The sequence below is a fragment of the Triturus cristatus genome, chromosome 6, assembly GCF_964204655.1.
Source record: "Triturus cristatus chromosome 6, aTriCri1.1, whole genome shotgun sequence".
Classification (NCBI taxonomy): Eukaryota; Metazoa; Chordata; class Amphibia; order Caudata; family Salamandridae; genus Triturus; species Triturus cristatus.
The window spans coordinates 1,462,583,146-1,462,605,080 of NC_140589.1; the positions used below are offsets into that span (position 1 = coordinate 1,462,583,146).

Genomic DNA, 21,935 nt, shown 5'->3' on the forward strand with positions numbered 1-21,935 from the left:
GTCATGCCACCTCAACCATGACAGCAAGTTGGTTTAGGAGGAAACAACAGGGATCCCACTTGAGGAATAAGGTTGAGAGAAAGGGTATATAAGATGGAAATGGTGTGTAGTTACAGCAAACTGTGCAAATTTTGGTCGTACTGGTTCTCCGTGGGGAGCCCAGTGGGTTCACATTGACATCCAGTGACTCGGCTGTGCTGGCTGTGGAGAAAGCACAAATATTCTTGTTGGAGGAAGCCAGATGTGAAGATGTACTGCGGCCAGCCAATAAGGAGTAGTTTCTTTCTGTAACTCCAGTTCTGTAGTAGGGGTATCTCTGTTATAGTCATAATCTAGTGAATAGTCCCGCCCATGTGCGTGGACCCCGCAGAAATAAAATCTCTTAAATTGTCAAGTCATGCAGACCTGCATCTACACTTAAGAGAGAATTTCAAAGACAGATAATGCAGCCTATATCCACAGGCTACACTGTCCAGTACTTTAACTAGAAAACTACCACCAACAACCACCAACAGCACTGCCTGCCCAGCTTTTTCCACAGAGAAAACCTTCCTCTTCAAGCAAAAGCCTCTGGAATGATAGAGAGGAAGGAATGGACAGACAAGCCCCATAGGCTGCCATTATGTGGCTCAGAACAGGATACTGTGCCTTTAAGAAAACTTTCCAGGACTTTTCCAGTATCCCAGAATGCACGGCAGGTCCCTTTTACTTTCAGTTCTTTTTGAAGGCGTAGCACGCCAGACCTGTAGCATTCCTTATATTAACATTCATCTCTCCACCGGGGAGGAGGGCGGGCGCTTATGACTATAACAGAGATACCCCTTCTACAGAACTGGAGTTACAGAAAAGAAACTACTCCTTCTGTAGTAGGGGATCTCTGTGTATAGTCATAATCTAGTGAATAGAATGGCAAGCCCATCCCCACACCAAAACGGCGGTGGAGAATATTACAAAATAATACCACTACTGTGCGAACAAATTTCGCAGCGAAGCCTGCCCAACCTGAGCATCTGCCCTGGCATCCGCGTCCAGACAGTAATGCGCAGCAAAGGTATGGCCGCCTTTCAGATTTCTGCAATCGGAACATTACGCAGCAAAGCAGTCGTGGCAGCTTTGCCCCTGGTGGAATGAGCCTTAGGTTTACCCCTAAGGTCTTATTAGCCTTTTGGTAACACAGCTGTATACAGGACACAATCCACCAAGAGATTGACTGTTTGGAGGTAGCAAGACCGGTCCTGACTAATCCATAATTGATAAACAATTGGTCTGACCTACGAATATCTTTGGTCTTATCAAGATAAAACTTCAACACCCTCCTAACGTCCAGGGAATGTAGAGACCTTTCCGTCGGAGAAGAAGGATTCTGAAAAAACGTAGGTAAAGTTATGGTCTGGTTGACATGAAAATCAGATATAACCGTAGGAAGAAATTTAGGGTGAGTACGCATAACAACCTTAGCAGCATGAAATACAGTATAAGGTTCTCGGCAACACAACGCCTGAAGTTCACTCACCCTGCGGGCCGATGTAATGGCCACTAGGAACGCCGCCTTCCAGGACAGGTGCCGCAACGAAGCCTTGTGAATAGGTTCAAAAGGCTCCTTCATCAATCTGGACAGCACCACATTCAATTCCCAGGAAGTCGATGGAAGTCTGACAGGAGGGAACACCTTCTTCAAGCCTTCCAAAAAATCCTTGACCACAGGGATCTGAAAGAAGGAAGTCTGTGAAGGGCATTTCCTGTAAGCAGTCAAAGCAGCAAGATGAACCTTAATGGAGTGGAAATTAAGGCCAGACTGCGCCAAAGGTAAAAGATATGGAAGGATGACATCTTCCTTACAGGTCGTCGGGTCAAAGTTCTTGGATTTGCACCAGATGCAGAATCTCTTCCACTTGTAAGCATAGGAAGTCCTAGTGGAAGGACGTTTAGCCTCCTTCAGTATGTCCATACAATCTTCTGGTAGATTCAAATGGCCATATTGCACTATCTCAGGAGCCATGCCGCCAAACTCAAAGACGAGAGGTTGGGATGCACCATCCGCCCCCCGAACTTCGTGAGAAAGTCCGGCCTGCACGGCAGCCGCATGTGAGGAAGGAGAGACCGGTGAAGCAGGTCCGTGAACCACCACTGCCTGGGCCATTCCGGGGCAATCAGGATCATCCGCGCCCCGGACTTGGGCAGTTTGATGAGCACCGCCGGAATCAGGGGAATGGGTGGAAAAGCGTACAGAAAGCTGTTTGACCAGTCGATCCATAGCGCATTCCCCAGCGTCCCCTTCTGGTAGTACCTGGATGCGAAGTCTCGGCATTTGCTGTTTTCGGCGGTGGCGAACAGATCTACGTCTGGAGTTCCCCACCTTGCGAAGACTTCTCCTAGTACCTCGTCGTTTATGACCCATTCGTGGTTCTCCTGAAGCAGCCTGCTCAGCGCGTCCGCCTGAATATTCTGCACCCCCGCCAGATGCGTGGCCGTGATCATCAGTCCCCGGGCCAGAAGCCAGCGCCAGATCGCCTGCGCCTCCTGCGACAGAGTGCGCGATCTCGACCCCCCTTGCTTGTTGAGGTAATACATCGTGGTTGTATTGTCCGTCTGTATCAGCAACGAGTTGATGGAAGGCCTTCAATGCCAAGTACACGGCTCTGAGTTCCAGGAAATTGATGTGGTACGTCGACTCCACCGGGGACCACTTTCCTTGTATCTGTAAGTCTCCGGAGTGCGCTCCCCAACCTTGGAGAGACGCATCCGTCACGATACTCGTCTCGGGAATGTCCTTGTGGAAGGGAACCCCCCTGAGGAGATTCTCCGCCGAACACCACCATCTCAGAGACTGAAGAGCATGTAGAGACAGTCGTATCTTGTCGTCCCAAGAACCTGTTCTCTGATCCCACTGATCCTCCAAGCACTCCTACAGTGGTCTCATGTGCAGCCGTGCGTGCGGAGTGGGGAAGATACAGGAGGCCATCGACCCCAGCAGCGAAGACACCTTCCTCACTGTCGCCGATGGAGCGGCCATGAGGTCCTGAGCCTTCCGAAGGAGCGATAACCGTCTCTCCTCCGAAGGAGACACGCTTGCTGACCGTGTATCGATGGAGGCCCCCAAGTACTGTATGCACTGGACCGGAGTCGGGACAGACTTGGACATGTTGACGTGTAACCCCAGCTTGTTCAAGAGAGCGCACGTCCTCCGGAAGTGTGCCTGCGCTTCCGAAAAAGATGAGGCCTTGATCAACCAGTCGTCCAGGTACGGGTAGACAAACACCTTGTTCCTTCGCAGGTGCACCGCTACCACTGCCATGCACTTCGAGAAGGTCCTGGGAGCAGACTTTAGCCCGAATGGCAGTACTGTGTATTGATAATGATTGGCGCCGACTTGGAATCGCAGGAACTTCCTGTGTTTCCGTGCAATGGGTACATGGAAGTACGCATCCTGTAGGTCTATGGGACAGAGCCAGTCTCCCCGTTGCAGCTGAGGGTAAATCTGATGCAACGACAGCATGCGAAACTTCTCTCTGCGAATCCATTTGTTTGCTTGCCGCAAATCCAGAATGGGCCTGAACTCGTTCTTGTCCTTCTTGCGAACCAGGAAGAAACAAGAGTACAGACCTCTTCCCATTTGAGACAGAGGTACGTCTTCCACCGCCTTTTTCCGTAACAGGATGTCTGCCTCCGCCTGGAGCTCTCGCAGTTGATACCGCGAGCTTACCGGCGGAATCGCTGGAGGCGGTCTGATGAACCGAAGACTGTATCCATTGCAAACAATATTCAGCACCCACTTGTCCTGAGTAATTTTTCTCCACTCTGCCGGAAAAAATTGAATGCTTCCCCCCACTGGAGTGGGTAACGGTTGCAGGGGAAGTAGATGCTCAGGGCCGAGACCCGGCCGGGCCCTTGCTGGCCCCCTCTACCCTTCTGGCGTTTCTGGAAGAGTTTACGGAACTGCTGCTGCTGGTATTGCTGCTGTCCCGAGGCCTGCCCACGCCCTCTGCCCGCAGACCCGAACCGTCTCTGGAACGGGCGCTTCTTCTTTTCTGGCTTCTCCAACCCGACAGCCGTCAGGGTCTCAGCCTCCGTCTTCATGCGGGCCATTTCGTCGTCCGCATGCTGGCCGAACAGGGTTTCCCCCGAGAAAGGCAGATTGGTCACTCTATGTTGAGCCTCCGGCTTGAGCGAGGTAAGGCGAAGCCACGCGTGACGTCGTTGGTGAACGTCATGACAGTACCCATGCGCCGCCAGCAGAGACACGTCCGCTGCTGCACTGATAACCTGGTTTGAAACCAGCATCCCCTCGCGCAAAGTCTCCAAGAAGTCTTCCCTCTTGTCGCGAGGCAGCAGCTCCGCGTACTGCTGGAGAGACTCCCACAGGGCATGGTCGTAACGCCCCAACAGAGCCCCGGCACTTGCCGCCTTCATGGTGGTAGCAGCCGTCCCACAGACCTTCCTGCCCGCCGAATCTAGCCATCGGCTCTCCTTGTCGGGCGGAACTGTCGATGAAGGGGTGGTAGCATGCTGCTTCCTCGCCGCCGTCACAATGACTGAATCCGGCTTAGGGTCCATCCTCAAAAAGGTCGGGTCCGAGTCCGGGGCCCGATACTTCTTCATGAGCCGGGAGGGGGCGGATTTCGTCACTGCCGGAGTGAGGAACAACTCCATAGCGGGCTCCACCAGTCCCGGCACGAGAGGCAGCAGGGGGCGAGACAGGTGCTTCTTGTGCAGCGTCTCGAATATCACGGACGTCGTAGGTGTCGGTACCGTCACCGTGATTCCCAACTTGGCTGCACCCCTCAGCAGTACCTCCTGGAAGGAGACCAGATCGTCAACCGGCGACACCCTCGTCCCGGGCGAGTCCGACAGCGTCGGTGAGAAGTCCCTGGCAGATGATCGAGTGCGTGATCTGGATCTGCGCCTCCTGTGGCGTCGCCTCGATGTTGACGACGAACGCCCACGGCTCCGCGATCTCCCTCTCCGGCCGGAGCGGGAGCGCGATCTCCTTGGCTTCGGTCTGTCCGCCGGCCTCGCCGGGCCCGGCGACGGTGGCTTATCCTGGCGCCGCGGCCTAGGCGTACCCTTCGGCGGCGTCGGGTACCTGGGCAACGAGACCGATCATGTCGGAACCGCTGGTGGGCCCGAAGGCCTGCGAGGCGGAATAGGAGGAGGAGGAGGAGGAGGCGGTGGTGGTGGTGGTGGCGACAGTGGCGGCGGCGTATACACCACTGAGTACCCCGAGCCCGGGGACTCCGTCGAGGGACTCCTGGTGTCCGGGCGCCCCCTGCGCCTCCTCGACATCGATGAATCCCTCTTCGACGTCGATCGCCTCCTTGACGTCGATCGCCTCCGTGACGTCGATCGCCTCCGTGACGTCGATCGCCTCCGTGACGTCGATCGCCTCCGTGACGTCGATCGCCTCCTTGACGTCGATCGCCTCCTCGACGTCGATCGCCTCCTCGACGTCGACAGCGAGTGCCTCGACGGCGAACGCCGCCTCAACAGCGACCGTCTCCTCTTCACCGACGGCGACCTCCCCTCGACGCTGAGCGCCGGCGCCGGGCCTGATCTTGACGTCGATGCCTCGACGGCGAAGTTGACTGCGTCGACGCAGACGATGCTGAAGTCGTCGACGGCGGCCCGGTCAGCTCCCTCGACGTTGAACGTAGACGTCGCTTCTCCCCAGAGCCCTGGGGAGAAGATGAACAGACCGTGGTCATCCCTCTCGACGCCTTAGTCGACGTCATCAACGCCGGTGGAGAATGGGGGCGTTTGCCGGTCTTCCTGCCCCTGGGGAGCCCCCCAGAGGCCTCAGCATGGGCAGAATCAGCCCCTCCTGACCCACCTTGTGCCTTCAGCCTTCTGTCCTCCAGGACTTGGAGCCTGATCTTCATTCTTTCTCTCAGGGTCCTGGCTGAGAACGAGTGGCAGATCTCACACTCTTCCGGCACATGGGACTGGGGAAGGCAGCCTATACACACCCTGTGTGGGTCTGACTTAGCCTTCTTCCTATCGCACTCTGGGCACTTGTAAAACAAGCCAGGCATGCTGACAACACCAGAAGAAAGTCCCAACACTAAAACACTTGAAAATTTGACAAAAATCACCAATAAACCCTAGAAAGGGAGAGCTCAATGCTCCAGCTAGCAGGAGCCGGAAAAAAGAACTGAAAGTAAAAGGGACCTGCCGTGCATTCTGGGATACTGGAAAAGTCCTGGAAAGTTTTCTTAAAGGCACAGTATCCTGTTCTGAGCCACATAATGGCAGCCTATGGGGCTTGTCTGTCCATTCCTTCCTCTCTATCATTCCAGAGACTTTTGCTGGAAGAGGCAGGTTTTCTCTGTGGAAAAAGGTGGGCAGGCAGTGCTGTTGGTGGTTGTTGGTGGAATTTTTCTAGTTGAAGTACTGGACACTATAGCCTGTGGATATAGGCTGAATTATCTGTCTTTGAAATTCTCTCTTAAGTGTAGATGCAGGTCTGCATGACCTGACAATTTAAGAGATTATTTTTATTGCTCCGGGGTCCACGCACATGGGCGAGACTATTCACTAGATTATGACTATACACAGAGATCCCCTACTACAGAACTGTCCTAGTCGATGAAATGTGATTTGCCCAGGAGGATTTTCTTCTCTCAATATTGGATTATAAGATTTAGGTGAGTGTTTCTAGAGAAGCTTCTAAAATATTCTACAGTTCCTGCTTCATTCTTTTCTTAAACAAGCTTCCTGCTCTTTTGCTTTGTAGTTTTAGTCGGACAACAAACTCTAGCTTCTAGGGAATGGCTCAACAATGTCCAGATGTCCTTGATGCACAGTGAGTTTTCTCCCTATGCATCAGGCATCTTTTCTAATTTTCCTCCTCAATTAGCGATAATCACCAATTGAAAAAAGTAGAAGGCTTTGTGTTACCCTTAGAGTGTTAATGCCAGCACCTTTCAAGGGTAATGAAGAAAATGACTCACTTGTTCAGCTGGTACACGGATTGTACCACGTATTCCAGTTAACACCAGAAAAAACAGGCAGCCCACAGGCTCACTGCAGCACAATTGTGAACAGAATACTTTCTGGTTCAAGTCGTCCTCCTTCAGACACATTTTCAGCTTTACATTTCTTATCTGACGCCTTAAAGATCATTCCTTTGTCCCATAATGAAACTCAAAATAGATGGCCAAAATTATGAGCTGCTGTGGTTATGCTATTTCTGGTGACGAATTACTCAGATGAAGTTAAGTTACAATACAGAGTGGAAATGCTGAAACAGGACGATAGGTCAAAGAAGGTCACACTACCAGAGCCAATCTCCCATAATCCCCTCTCATGCTGGAGTACCCTTTCCCATCATACATCCAGTTTTAGACTGCGGGCATGAGAGAATGATGTTAAAATTCGTCACAAACAGCGAGGACACCAGCAAACATCTGTCCAACCCTAAGTAACAATTTCTCGCCAGAAAAGGGTATGTTATGGCCTCAGTCCAATAACAAGGGACACAAAGCAAGAAATAAAATGCATTTATGATAGTAAGTTACACTTTCTGATTCACAGAATCAACATTTGGATAACTTTAGGGTCATAAATTGCAATGGGGTGAAACGTCCTCCAATATGGCAGATTTTCCAGTCACAGATGTAGGTTTTGGGTGGTAAAGGTGTTAAAGGCAAAAAGCAGTAAATGTATTCAAGCTTTTGGGTTTGTGCATTTTCACAAACATATCACAGGTATTTGTTCACACTGAAAACACACATCAATTCACTCTTTCCAATCAAGTACTATGTGAACATCTCTGATGGAAAAGAGAAAGTGACACAATGCTGGAAATGAAAAATATGTAGTCCGGACCCACCAATTTCAAGTTGTAGAAAATGGCAGGGGCGGATAGCAAGTGAGGCAAGGCAGGACAGTCAAGAGAGAGCAGTGTCAGAAGGAAGAGAGCCACAGACCTGACAACTTCCTAAAACAACCCAGCGTGTGCGATGAGGGAACCAGGAGGGGTGGGCCTAAGGAGGGGGGCGGACCTTAAATCCACTACTTCAGAAGCTCTGAAAGTTCTTCTGGGGAGGTGGAGCTCTAAAGGCAGGGGACGGGGCTTTCGCAGTTCACTGCCCGTGAGCCACAGAAGACCTCCTAAAATAATATTCCGAAGTTTCAAAGGCTGCCGCTGACATCTTGGGGAGGTTGTAAAACCTTGATGGACATCAGCTCAGCCTTGCACACAATGTGAGTTGGAAACGCTCATTGCAGGAGCTTCCAACTCACATTGTGCTCAAAGGGTGATCGTGTGAAAGGAGCCAAAATCATGTGACAGTGACACACGGTGGCACTGTGTGAGTTCACAATTCTGGCATCAACGTCAGCACTCCTTTGACCATCAGTAAATCTGTGCATTATTTTTACTAAGTCTGCCTCCCAGAAAGTCTGTGTGTAAAACATGTATCTGGCTTACTCTGTTGGTCTAAAATAGACTTTCTGCGTAATCCATCATAACAGATTTGAAACATAAAATAGCATGGAGGAGAAATGTGCCTGCTGATGACTATTATGTATAAACCTAATCATAATCTTGGTAAAACAGCTTGGAGGGTTACGTGCTTGCTGCAAACATCGGCATGTTATCTGTAGTGCCGTGTGATCATGTGCAGTAGGATCCTTGTGGTCCATGCCGGACTCCTTACAATGTTAAGTAATCCGTTGGGAGGTGTCTGGGTATGTCTGGGTGTGGTCAATAAAGTTTATGATGTAGTTCGTTCAGCCTATGCATGCTGAAGAATAAAGACGTGTTACAGAGCTCTGTGTGCGGCATGGAAATCTGCATGCTACAGAGCTTTGGAGGACGTGACATAATCCTCAAGGGAACACATCAATGTTAGTTTTTGAAAAAAAAAATCAAACTTCCAAGGTTGATAACATGAGTACAACTAAGTTAGGAAAAACAATTAACAGTAAGTGCCAAAAACACTTATTTGTATTGTCTGTTAAATAAACTGTAATTATCAATGTAATAAAACATATAGACCTCCATATTTAACATGCAAAGTGAGTTTGAGAAAGTAAACTGCTGTCTCTGTCTATTTCTTTGCCCACTTTTGAAGTAACACCGTTGGCTGCATCTGTGTTTCACTAACATGATAAAACTCAAAAAAAGTACTTTCGAGTTGCCTTTTAAAGAAGGCTCCTGGAGCTGTGGAGGAGGGACTACTCTGAAATTCTTCCTTCTGCTTGGAGGCAGCAGCATCACTCTGCATGTACTGTATGTGCGCTAGGTTTAGGTGAAAAATTCCACTGCGCCAGCAGAGTTTTATCCACTCAGAGTGCTGAGTTCTGGCAAAAACTCAGCCAACTGTTGCACGGCAGAGCTTTTTCATCACACGTGGCTCAGCCCTGTTAAGTTGGCGAGAGAAGATTTGCGTCCCCTAGTGTGATTTTTGGACACTAGAACGCCTCCCGGGGAGATTTCTCAACGCAGACAGTCGCGGCAGGTCCCTGCCGTTCGAGTTGGGAAAGCTGCTGCTCAAGAGAAAATCTACTTAAGCGGCAAAAAGAAGCAGCGACCTCGGGGACCCCGCATAGTGCCATTTGTGCTGCTTTTACAGCGTGGAATAAGCTCCCAGCGCAAAAAATTTTGCACGAGCAGCGTGACGCGCCAAATTCTGCCCGCTCGCGCAACTCAGCGGAATCATCAGGAGGTTTTATGGAACTCCATGGAATTCTGTAGAGTGAAACTCCACGAGTTCCGCCCACCCCTAATGTGCGCAGACGCCGCTGCAAGTTTCCCAGGTAACAGTGGAGCAGATTCATCATTGATCAGAAGCTTCTCTTATACAATTTAATAGCTGCCAGAATTGAAGTCTACTCCAACAATGAACACCCACACATTTCACAGAAAATTTACAGAGGAGAATATACCCTCCCAGCTAAAGATTTTTTTTAAAGCTACATTACCGACTAACTTGCTCACTCAAATGTTCAACCTCGTGGGAAATAAGCATGAGTAAATTCTTAGAAGTTGGATTAATGCTTGGAAATCAACAACTGTCAAACATTTCCAATAATAAGCCTAGGATTCTTGTTAATCCCCTGAAAGTCAGTAATCTACTCCAAATGTAGGGCTAACCATACAGTGGTAGATTATAAACTTTTTACATGGTCTAAAATACTTAAATAAAACACCAGTTGATGGGGAATGTAGCTTGTCACACATTAGGAAACACAAGTGCAATGTCTGCCACAGGCAATTTTGCCATAATCTAAAGAGTGTAATGATCAACTGAAGGCTGCACATTTTTATTAAATATGTTGACTTCACATACCATAAAACAAGTTCGAAGGATAAAATTGCTAATGCCACCGTAGTCGAAGTCGCTTTGGCCACATCTCCACTGTACGTTAACACAACGGAAAAGTTCAAAAGTGTGGCTATAGTTGTCCATGTAGCATAAACTGCGATTCCATTATGGACCTACAGAATAATAAAGATCTTATAAGTTTGAATAACATTACGACAAAAAGGGTCATTATTTTATTTGTATTTATACTCATATGCATGAATCCCTGCAGATCCAATGCCTAGTTGAAATTACGTACTGTATTTGCACGCAGGGCACCAGGTAGCTCCTAGTAAACAATGCACTGAGCCCTCTTCTTTTTTTATTGAAACATAAAATGTATTACAGTCATCTCATAATAAGGAACACAGTGACACATTTAGGCACATAGTGAAAGGAGGTCATTTAAAATGCATCTTTCGAAGAAATGAGATTGCTTGATGAAAATACATTATTTACCCTTCAGACCAGTACCATTTTGGAACACCAAATTCTTAAATGTGCTACCAAAGAGCTTTTACAAGCCATTTCTTATGGAACGGTGTCAAACTGGAAATGTGAGATCACTCAAGAAGAATATTGAATGATCTGGCTTGATTTTGTGATTTCAAACCAACACAGCACATACAGTAACACATTCCTTACGTTCTTGTGCTATGTGGCCCATTACTGCCATATGAGTGAGATTAGCTTGAGAGGACAGCATAGTGAGTAATCAGATTCAATTTTTCAGCTATACAGTATGATTCTTTGCTGAGGGCATAATATTGCTCAGCGTGGGCAAGCCGCATTTGGGATTTGAATTCTGACGTCAATTTTCCACCCAGTCCTCTGTTTTCCTAAATAGGATCAAAGTTCCTGCGAGATAAGTTCGTTTTTTGGGGGCACTGACGTATTCCAATAGAATTGGCCGGTTAGCAAACCTATTATTTAAAGAATTTTATCAGCCTTGTTTGAGACCTGATTCACTAGTGGCATTACAGCTTTCTGCAAAATTATACAGTTTCTTCCTGTATACTTCACTAATGGGGAGAAAAAAAAAATCTTCTATAAAACACAGAATGGATTAACAGAACCATTGTTTATTACTTGGCTTACGCTGTGTATATCTTTTTCAATCCACTCTTGCCAATGTATTTTCTTACCTGCACAGCAGCTTTCAGTAATGTCCCAAATTAAAGATAGCATGAGGAGTCTGGGGTTTACTTGCAACTCTGCACCCACATAACACAATGTGGGGTGTGTGGTCTTAACCGTAACCATAAAGCAAGAGTGCACTCTGCGCTTATTAGCTGTTAATGAAGATTGTAAACAGCAACCTGTGGACATCATTTTCTAATGAGACACAATTGGGGATGTCTGAATTGTTTGAAGCCTAAATCTAGCTTAACACAGGGCAGAAATTGACATATATTCGGATCTCTAAAACACCACTGAGAAAGAATGGACAAAATATCCAATAAACCCTCTGAAGCTATAAATAGTCACATAGGATATTGGGTACAAGAATGCAGAAGAAAAAATGCAGTGTCCACTTGGGATAAGGTAGACTCTAACGTTTACTGAATTGGGCCCACTGTGTGATGTCTTATTTTTATTTTTAAAAGGACGTAAAACCTTAACCCACTTCCAGTGGCAAGCTTCATCATCGAGTTACTCATGACCAAGAACGTAACACTATTACAAGGTGGGCAGCCTTGGGAACACTTTGTGAGGTGTTTTGCTGTGTGTTGAGTGAAAAAAGCTATTGAAGAAGACTGCGCTCAGTTGTTGTGAGAAAAGTATTCAGCTCTCAAGAGGAAGGGGTCTAAAAGTTAAAATACATAGGGAATGGTAATTGGCTTGAATATTGTGTTCTGAACCTCCATGCTGCTGAGTTATAAAGTTAACTAGGAAACAAGGTGGAATTTTGTGATGCAAACCCCGGTAGTCAATTTTGGATATTTGGACCACATTTACAATGACAACGCAACATGGAGAAATTCCACTTGTGTACAACCACTGTCTGTTACCATCTCCTATCCAAAAATAACAGTTGATGGACAGAATGCAGAACAATGTCATACATTCACCCCAGTACAGAGATCTGGGCCTAAATCCATCGTTTTTTTGCTCACCATGCCTTTCCAGTTTGAACCCAGCCATATGCAAATCAGTCTTGACCCTGTGCCTCATGGGAACAGTCCAGCCCTATCCACCCAGCCCCTCTTTTGTCTTGTTTCCCTATTAGCATGTCTGTGTCTCCCAAATAGTATTTCTTGTTGTTGTGTATTTTACTTTGGCACATGATGAATAGTGACATATCCACCTGACCTCAGGTAGCATGCCTTATAATACTCTGCGGGAGGCATCATCTGGGTGAGCCAAACCTACACTGTATTGGCACTCTCCTTATGCATGGTCAGCCAGTGTTTCGACATGTCAGGGTGTTGAATGTGCACAACTGCATACATGTGTATCCATTCACAAAACTTCCGCCTGAAAAGTTTGGCAGGATTTTGCACCTCACCTAAATGCAATGAAGATCAGTTGTGGGATACTGGCTCATCCAAGAGGAGATTCTGCATTGAGAAGAAGGGCAACTAGAGGAGTAGTTGCACATACTTAAAACAACATAAAAGCTATCTGAGGAAATGTTAGAATTTAAAGAAAAATGCTTACCATTTACTTTGCCCACAGCTAGGAATTGGAATAAATGATCTAGCCATATGCTGCTCTGCAGCAGCCAAGGCAGAACATTTAACTACATCCAAGATGAGATGACTCTTCTTCCTATGAGTGCTGTAGCCTGCTCTTTCCCAGCACCATTAATGTTCAGTTCGTGTGGCAAGGTATAGGTTTTAATTCACGATTGCAAAGGCAAGTACAGAGAGGCGGGGATGTGAGGGGGGAATGCAGCACATTGGAGAGAGCAAGAAAACACACACTCCCATGGAACTCTCAAAGAAAAAGAAAAAAAAGTAGCTCCCAGATGTAAGTGGGAGGATGAAAGTTATCCTGTCAAATGGATGGTAAGGAATCTATACTTCAGAGAAGGAGTATCAACAACACGAAGAATGCTAAATATTGGAAAAGCAGCAAGCAAAAAACATTGGCAAGAAAGCTGAAAAATTATAAGCAATGGGATTAGCCAAAGCCCACTCTAAGTATTGGTAATGTACACAATAGGTTTTCAAAAGATAGCTAAAAGCTATTAGATGAGAGCTAAACAAATGAGGGATGGCATGAAAAAACTAGTACAATGGTCTAAAAAATGGCAAATTTGTTTTAATCAACTGAGGGGAAGCCCACATGCCAGTCAGCCACGAGGATATCCAAATGCACTATTTGTGACAGCAAATCCCTAGTCTCTACTAAACATTGTGAAAAAGGAGTAATATCTCTACCTCTCCTGTAGTCCTTAATTTTTTACAGAGAGATTTTGTCCCCTATCAATGCCACAACTGAGACTCTGGTGCACGCTGTGAAAGCATTAGACATTTGTTTTTTTAATTATCCTCCATCCTTTAATTAATTATAATCCAAAATTGCAATTCACAGTCAAACATTCATGACAACATTAAAAAATCTAATACAATAGTGACTCTCATGTGGTCTATCTGGTCACATATGCACATATATTCATATCACATTCAACCCTTCCAAAATAATCCTAACTTGTTCTCACACCTGCCCCTCCACACTCAGCAATATTTTCAAATAATAGTGATCCTGGCCTAATGTGACCATCTTTGACAACTTGGGCCATGGTTAACATAGTTATTGATATCCCTAGAATAATGGTGGACCTTGCCTAAAGGTGCCCATCGTTGACATACGCAAGCATTGTGACATGGCTATCATGGCATAATGATCGCTCTAGCTTAATGATGCCCTCCTTGACATATTATGACTATCTTTAACATAACTGTGGCTATCCGTGATATAATGTGGGCCCAGAAATAATGGCCCCATCCCTGATATATTATGAACAATTTTGAAAAAATGTGGTCCTTTCCAGTCTGGTAGTTGAAACTCCTGCCACATGATGGGCATGGCTGGTATTTTTAGAGAAATGCAAATGAAAGTCAGAATCTATCAATTTGTGGTGGTAATACATGACAGCATCTGCTGAAAGTAACAAGCCTATGTTTGAGGACCAAACAGGTTTTACTAAAAGTAAAACGCTAGTATTCAAGACAAAAAGTGGAAATATCAAGCTTTTGGTATGAATCGCCTATACTTGATAGAAAAATACAAGTATTTACAGAAAATGGCGCGCCAATTTTTGGAGACAAAAAGACTGCAATACTGAAATATATGCATAACTTTAGATTTTTCCATTCTGCATCTTCCTTGACATATGAACGATAATCTGTGTAACGGGCATGGCAGAAAACAACATTTAGTGGACTGTGGAAGTGAAGAAAGGTGCCATAGGATTTAAAAATGATATGCCAGGTGAAATTGCATACCCAGTACTTGTTATGCGATATGTATGTGGTCAATTCTAGGAAAATTGCTTAAAAGTGCAGATATGCCATATTTATTTTGTTCAAAGTTTTGTTGGGGAAGGTACACTACTAACACCCCTATGGTGTTTACAGGTTGGTTGGCACATGATGAAAGTTGTGGAATATTTTATTAGCTCTTCTTCCTTCAGAGCTTCTGGAATTGCTGCGAAATATGCAGAAATTGTTCTGATAAATGTGCAATTTTAAAAATGGTTGCAGTGGGAGACATTGCCCCAGAGGATATCACTCAGTTTGTTCAGTGACATTTGGAGCAAGTACTTAGGCCACACCTATTTTAAAGTTCACCAGCCAGCACTGCTGATACTTACCCTAACTAGTGGTCACTGCAAGAAGGAAAGGGCCAACCAAATAGTACATTGTATTTAAAGGTTCTAGCACTCCTCCAGGAAGAACTGAGTTTGTCTTCTAGGCTGGACATGCAGAGGTATCAACTGATCAAGTTGTTCTGTGGCTTGTCCACGGTCATTCTCAGCCAATGCTCTTTAATGGCCATGCAACCAGCAATGCAAAATACTACAGCTTTTATTACAAGTCTGGTGGGATTCGGCGCCAGCGGTCTGAGCATGGTGAGCTTGGCGGTCCCACTGCCGTATTACGAGTTGGGGGGATCGGCTTTGCAAAGTACGCCGCTGGACCGGCGAGACTGCCGGCAGACCGCTGGGTTCGCACTCTGGGAAGGCAGCCGCCATAGGGCAGTACAGGAGAGCTGCACCGCCATCCGTGTTACGAATTGCCTGTTCCATGAGCGTACCGCGGCGGTCCAACTAGCTGCTTCAAGGTAGCAGTGACGAATGATTTGGGGTGCGTACTCACCCCCTTCTTCGTCTTCCAGGCAGATTCCGACATGGATCCCTTTCTCCAGGTTCCCCCTTCACACCGAGTATTACGACCTCGTTTGCGGCAATCTACAGGTGAGTCCTTTTCAAAACATATACCCATTGCAAAGACTGCCCACATATGGGCTGAACCCCAGTAATGGGTATATTGCATTTTTCCACATATATCATGCACATGTGTGCATCTCACATGTCTGTAGTCGAAACGCACACACAGGTCTCGATATATCACCACCTCTGCAAGATCCGTGCCTCCTCAGCACCGGACCCGTGGTCAACTCATACTACAGTTGTCTGTGGCGTGCATGGTTTCTGAGCATGCACAAAACAGACCAATTTACACACGATTTAGAGACAATACTCCATCACCACCAAAACTTTTTTATTACCTAGTTTTATCTATTTGCCCTGAAACACAATAAGGGCCCTTAAGGGTAACATTCAAGCCAAGCCTATAGTACTCAAACTGACAACTTACAGAAAGCATAATTTTGTCCTTTTGGCGGTATATCAGGTAGTTCGAGTGAGTCTACATCTCCAGGCATAACCATGCTCCGTTAGCTTTAAGAGGCGCCTGAACACTGAACACAACTGAGAAATGATAGACAGGAAATAACTCCCTAAATCAGACCACTTTCTGACATCCTGCAATCGTCCTTATTCAACTGTTGTTTTGTTGTTTAATTTGTGCCACTGGTTGTGGACCGATACGGATTTTTCATCATCAGTCTTTGACCCAAAGCAAGAGAGAGAAATGCAGAAACAGGAGAAAGGGGGAGGGAGAGAAAGACAAGAAAACAGCGTTAAATAGAGAAAGCAGAACTGAAAACAAGCACTGGTAAAGTCAATAAGTCTCGCCTTCAGCAAACCAATTGGCTGAACAGCATGGCATAAAGTGGGAAAAAAGCTTTTTTTCCAGATGCAAAAAAATAAAAACAAAAGAAAACATAGGCATATGTCTTTGCGCTTGTGGGCACGTGCATCATGATTTTAAGTCTACTGGACATGATGAGGTAAATGTCTGCATGCGTCACCACACATTCATATATGGCATGGTTCAGCATCCATTTGATCTTTTACTTACCGATCCAAGATGCCGGACGCCAAGCATGGAGCAGTAAATATAAAGAAAGTCAAATGAACACTTACATAAACAAGCATTGAAAATGCAATAGGCCTCACCTTTTATTAAGTTAAAGCCATTTGCTTTGCTATACAATACCAATAGAAAAGCAAATGGCTTTAACTTAATCAAAGGCGAGACCTGTTGCATTTTCAATGCTTGTTTTATTATAGACATGACGCACAGCACCCGTGATACTGTACAACATGTTTTTTAAATATTGGCCAAGCTAATAGGTCTAATAGGCGATGCTTGTTAGTCCAGTTAATCTCGCTTAATTCTCAAGTAAGTTTCAAGCTGTCCACACAAAACCAAATTTGGAGTCGAGACTAGATAACTGAGCATGCAAAATTGTGAGTGACTGACAACACATCTGTTTATTCCAGTATGCACAGTGGGTTCGTCGAGATGTTTTTTTCTGCGGGTCACTCGAGTTAATATCGTGTGTCTCGGTATCAAGTGATGCTTTTGGACTGGTCTGCTGAAGTTTACATGATTTTATCATGCTGGAATGGGACCTCGAACATGTAAATTGGGTTGTACAAACCTGCTTGGTCATTGCGAAGGTCCTAATGTTTGTAAAATATCAAGCATCAACGTCCGAAAGGGTTAACAGGGAAGCAACGCTCTGTTGGAGCCAGGGGCCCCTTTGTTTGCGCACGTGCCACCTTATGTTACTTCCAGAGAATTATATGCGGCCAGTGCGGAATGCAGACGGTTTGTAAAATGTGCCGTTGCTTTAGTGTGCAGAATGTAGTGCTGCGTGGTTTTTACAATTAGCTGTGTGATATTCCATGTTTAAACGCAAGAGGGAGCTTTTCTTCTGTGTGGGTACATTGTTTTCTCTGCCTTTGAATATTGTGTCGGTTTGTTTCAAGACTATCGAAATGAATCTGGTATTAACATTTGTATAGCGCTTTTCTAACCTTTTCAATGCCTAACTAGAGATGTCACCAGAATTGATAGCGCCCTGATACCATTTGTATGGTCTTGCGGCACTTTGAACTAAATAGAGATATTGAAGACGGCCGTCAAAACTGATTTCTTAGGGTGTATGTGCTCAAAGATTAGCGCCTTGGGAACTGGGCGATCGAGGTCAGCAGAGGCCTGGAGATGCTTATGGAGCATGCCCCGCCCCGCCTTTCCATCCCCGACACTAACCACCCCACTTTACACTAACTATGGCTACCCTACCGACACTGGGTCTCAATCTACCTCCACTGACCCCTGCCCTCGGGGAGATTACTAGGAAGAGAGAACGAGCAGCCAGTAACCGAGGAACGTGCACAGGGAGAAACATGTGCTCGCACATTACACTAACTATGGCTACCCTACCGACGCTGGGTCTCAATCCACCCCCACTGACTCCCACCCTCGGGAAGATTACTAGGAAGAGTGAACGAGCAGCCAGTAACCGAGGAACGTGCACAGGGAAAAACATGTGCTCGCGGAACGTAGTAAAGCCAGCAGCAGGCACAAGAAATAACCGCTGAGTAAGACAGCACGAAACACGCCACCATCATAGAACATCAGGAGCAAAACAGGCATCGCAAAACAGGGTTGTGTGCAGAGGAAACGCTGCACAAAGCACAACAAAACCAGCACAGAACACATCAACTCTAGCAGGCACAGCGCATAGGGAAAAAAAACACCACCGCGGAGCAGGAAGAATGCTGCGGAATGCCATAAAGCCTGCGTCTGGGGGAAACAAGCTGTCGGCGTTGTACGAAAAATATAGTGTGTCCCAGCTAATGAAGGAGACTGTGTAACGCCGCATGTGAGAGATCCAATCCCGGTGGGCGGGGCCAAAAGTGCAAAGGGCGGTAACAAGGAGGGACTAAGAAGCCTCCTTTTCAATCATGAGCCAGCGTTTAGCATGGAGGATGACGCCAGCGAATGAAAAAGATGGGCGGGGCTTCAAGTCCGCCTCTGAAAGCTTCGGAATCCGTATTGATTCCTAGAAGCCTTCGCATGGCGAGAGCAGCGCATGCGTGCTGCTAACGCCAGGCGAGTCTGGCGAGTCCTAAAAAAGGAATAGCCTGGCAGCAAATTAAAGCAGCTGAGCCCTCCAAAACATTTTTTTAAAGCATTTCTTTCATGAACTAAATGGGTGGAACAGGGAGGTGTGGACAGCAAGAGATGGGGGGGTGCGTGATCAACATAGGAGCGTGAGGTGGGAGAGAGCAATAAATGTAAAAAAAAATTAAAAAAGAAAAGATAAAGCAACTATATAGGAAGGGTGAAGAGGGAGTAACACTGCGCAAATGGGGTGGATTGAGCATTTAGGTGGAAGCAGCACATGAGGGAGAGAGTGCAAAACAAAATGCCTGCAATCCCATAAAGTGATGAAAGACAGAAAAAAGTAGTTCCCTATATGTAAGAAGTGGAAGGATACAAGCCATCCAATTAAAGAGTGGTAAAGAAACTGTGCTGAGGGTAAACACAAGAAGGAGGAAAGCCGCAGAATAAGAAGCAAATGAGACTGCCAAGAAAGAAAGCCTGTGCCAAGCAATACGCTGGCACTAAGCCCACATAAAAGTACAAGTGTAGGCCACAATATGCCTTTTTGACAACATACCCCTAAAAGCAGTATGTAGGCAAAGCCTAAAAAGTGAGATAAAGAAACAAGAAGTGTAGGGTGGTGGAAGAAAGACGCATGGGGTGGATTGAAGACTAAGCTTCCTTAGTAATGGCAACCCTGGCATTCAGCACTGGGCCATAAGAAAGAAAATTGGGCACCCACACATATTTTTATTTTTTTTTTATTTTTTTTATTTTTATACAACAGATCTCTGCGAAGTGGCTAAAGGTGTGACCCTGAACACAATCTTGATATAAAAAAATAAAAAAGGAACTTACGAGAATTCGGATGAGCCAAAGGTCCACTTTTTTAGACTTCTGCAGCCACAAGCCATTAATGTACAGTGCACGGTAAGAGATGATGAGGACACAGTAGTTTGTGAAGGCAATGAATGCCAGGAACACCAGGGCTGGAATGATATACCTGTAAAAGAAGAAGTGCAGCAATAGGTGCATGGAGATAGTGTGGCATTTTCACTATATAGGCAATATTAACTGAATTAGCCAGGGGTACAGTGTTTAAGAGCTGAGAAGTGCTGCTACTTTTCAATCAAAAGCACTACACTATGGCCCAGAAGTTCAGCTACTTAGTCATAAGAGCACCTCTGCTGAGAAGAGCTGGTACTGTCCCAATGAAAATTCAGCAGATCTGCTGATAAGGGCTAGCATTGTCCAAATAAAAGAGCGGCAGCCCTGCAGATCAATATAGATGCCTCCTTCTCCCTAAAAGCGGCAGTATTGTGTCTTGGAGGTGTATAAAGTGTCTACATGGCACTAGATACAGATGTCTTTGGGTGTCAGGGGGTCACAAGGTGAGCAGACATTTTTGATAGCTGTCCCAACACCGAGATAGCCGGTCGGAAGAAAAAGAAAACCAAACCCCCAACTTGACTTGACTTGACTTGACCCGATTGAATGCATTCTTGGTATGTCCTAGGATGATCCCATCCCTACCTCTAATTGCTGTCTGCTACATCAAAAAACGAGATGGCCATATTCATATGAACAGTGGAATATCTACTAGGGATAAAGCCATGCTGCATGGGGAAACCAACGGATGTATTATCCCAGCCAAATTACTCAAGGCTTTCGAAAACACCAGTGTTAATCAAAGGATACTAGGCAGTAAGAAACACATTTCCTGGGATGTTTATTTTTCTACAAGAATATCACTATGTTTATTTACATTTTTGAAAAAGGAACCTTTGATTGCTCACAAAACCCACTGATTTTGTCAAGAAAAAAAGGGGCTAGCATGTCAATAAAAATTCAGATGGAATTAATTTGACACCAGTGGACTTACTCCCAGGCTGCCCTTTAATTCCCAGGATTTTCTCCCCAATGTAAAAGGTTGTTCAAATTTAGTAGGGAGTTCTTCATAAAGAGACATTTTAGCCACAGAATGGCAAAAGAGAATCAACAGAACAGTTAGGATCTTCATTATAAAGCTGAGAATAAAATTCCCGATAGACAGCTAAAATTCCCACAAATTTGTTTTATCATCATGCTATTGTTATTATATACCCCTAAAGTTATATTTGTTAAGAGCTTTTTGCTAATCTTAAGGGCCAAGATCTTATCTATTGACTCACTATACTCAAAACACTGAGGGCCAGATGTATCAACATTGTATTTTGCGAGTCCTTAATAACGAATTTTACCGATTCGCTTTTATGGAATCGCAAAATGCAATATATGTAGGTTTCGCAAATAAAATTGCAATTCCTACGCATTCCTTATTTGCGACTCGCAAATTGCGAGTCGCAAATAAGGAATGGCATCCCATTCATTCCTATGGGTCTAGAGGCCCATAGGAATGAATGGGAATTGCATGCGCAATTTGCGAGTAGCCAATAGGTACTCACAAATTGCGCATGCAATTTTAAGGGTGCAAGGGTGCCTAATGGACACCCTGTTGCCCCCTGAAATTTACATGTGTACACATGTGGCGCACACACATGTCCTAAGGGCATGTATGTACACATGGCACCTAGAAAAATGCAAAAAGGTGCATTTTTCTTGGAATTAACAAATTACCACCAACTTGAAGTTGGTGGTAATTTGCCATTCCTTAAACCGAGGTCGCAATTTTTTTTTGCTTCCTGCATTGCATTTAAGGAATCGCAAATTGCGATTCCCTATTTTGCAAATGCCTTTTGAGATGATACATCCCAAAAGGCTTTTTACAGTTCGCAAACGGGCCGATTCTGCCTTTTGAGATGATACATCCCAAAAGGCTTTTTACCGTTCGCAAACGGTCTGCGAACGGTAAAACGCTCAATATATCTGGCCCTGATTGCTTATGACACACCCATTGCAATATTGTCTCTGAGCGGCCTTAAATACAAGCAAAATGTGACAACCTATTGTCTCCTTTTCCTCATCCAGGCACAGGCGAGCGGATCAAAGACCAATACTCAAGCTCTAGATTCAAAAGTTGTATCCACACATTTTTCTTTTACCTGTGAGCTTCTTGACCACTATGACTACTGAAACAATCACTTGCTTACTCACAAGAGGGGCTGTAGCTGCCACAGAATAAATTTACATTTTCCTATAGCTGCCAATTTGCCAT

The 21,935-nt window shown here is 45.7% G+C and overlaps 1 protein-coding gene across 1 annotated transcript in view; it reads right to left on the minus strand.

Annotated features, from left to right (window-relative positions):
- LOC146821542 (uncharacterized) overlaps positions 1 to 21,935 on the minus strand; it is a 205,591-nt gene that overhangs the window by 36,455 nt on the left and 147,201 nt on the right. The window contains exons 5-6 of the mRNA XM_085612528.1: positions 19,640 to 19,784; positions 10,293 to 10,441 (exon numbers count right to left, since the gene is read on the minus strand). Of these exons, the coding sequence (XP_085468654.1) occupies positions 10,293 to 10,441; positions 19,640 to 19,784 (294 nt within the window). The remainder of the gene's footprint in view (positions 1 to 10,292; positions 10,442 to 19,639; positions 19,785 to 21,935) is intronic.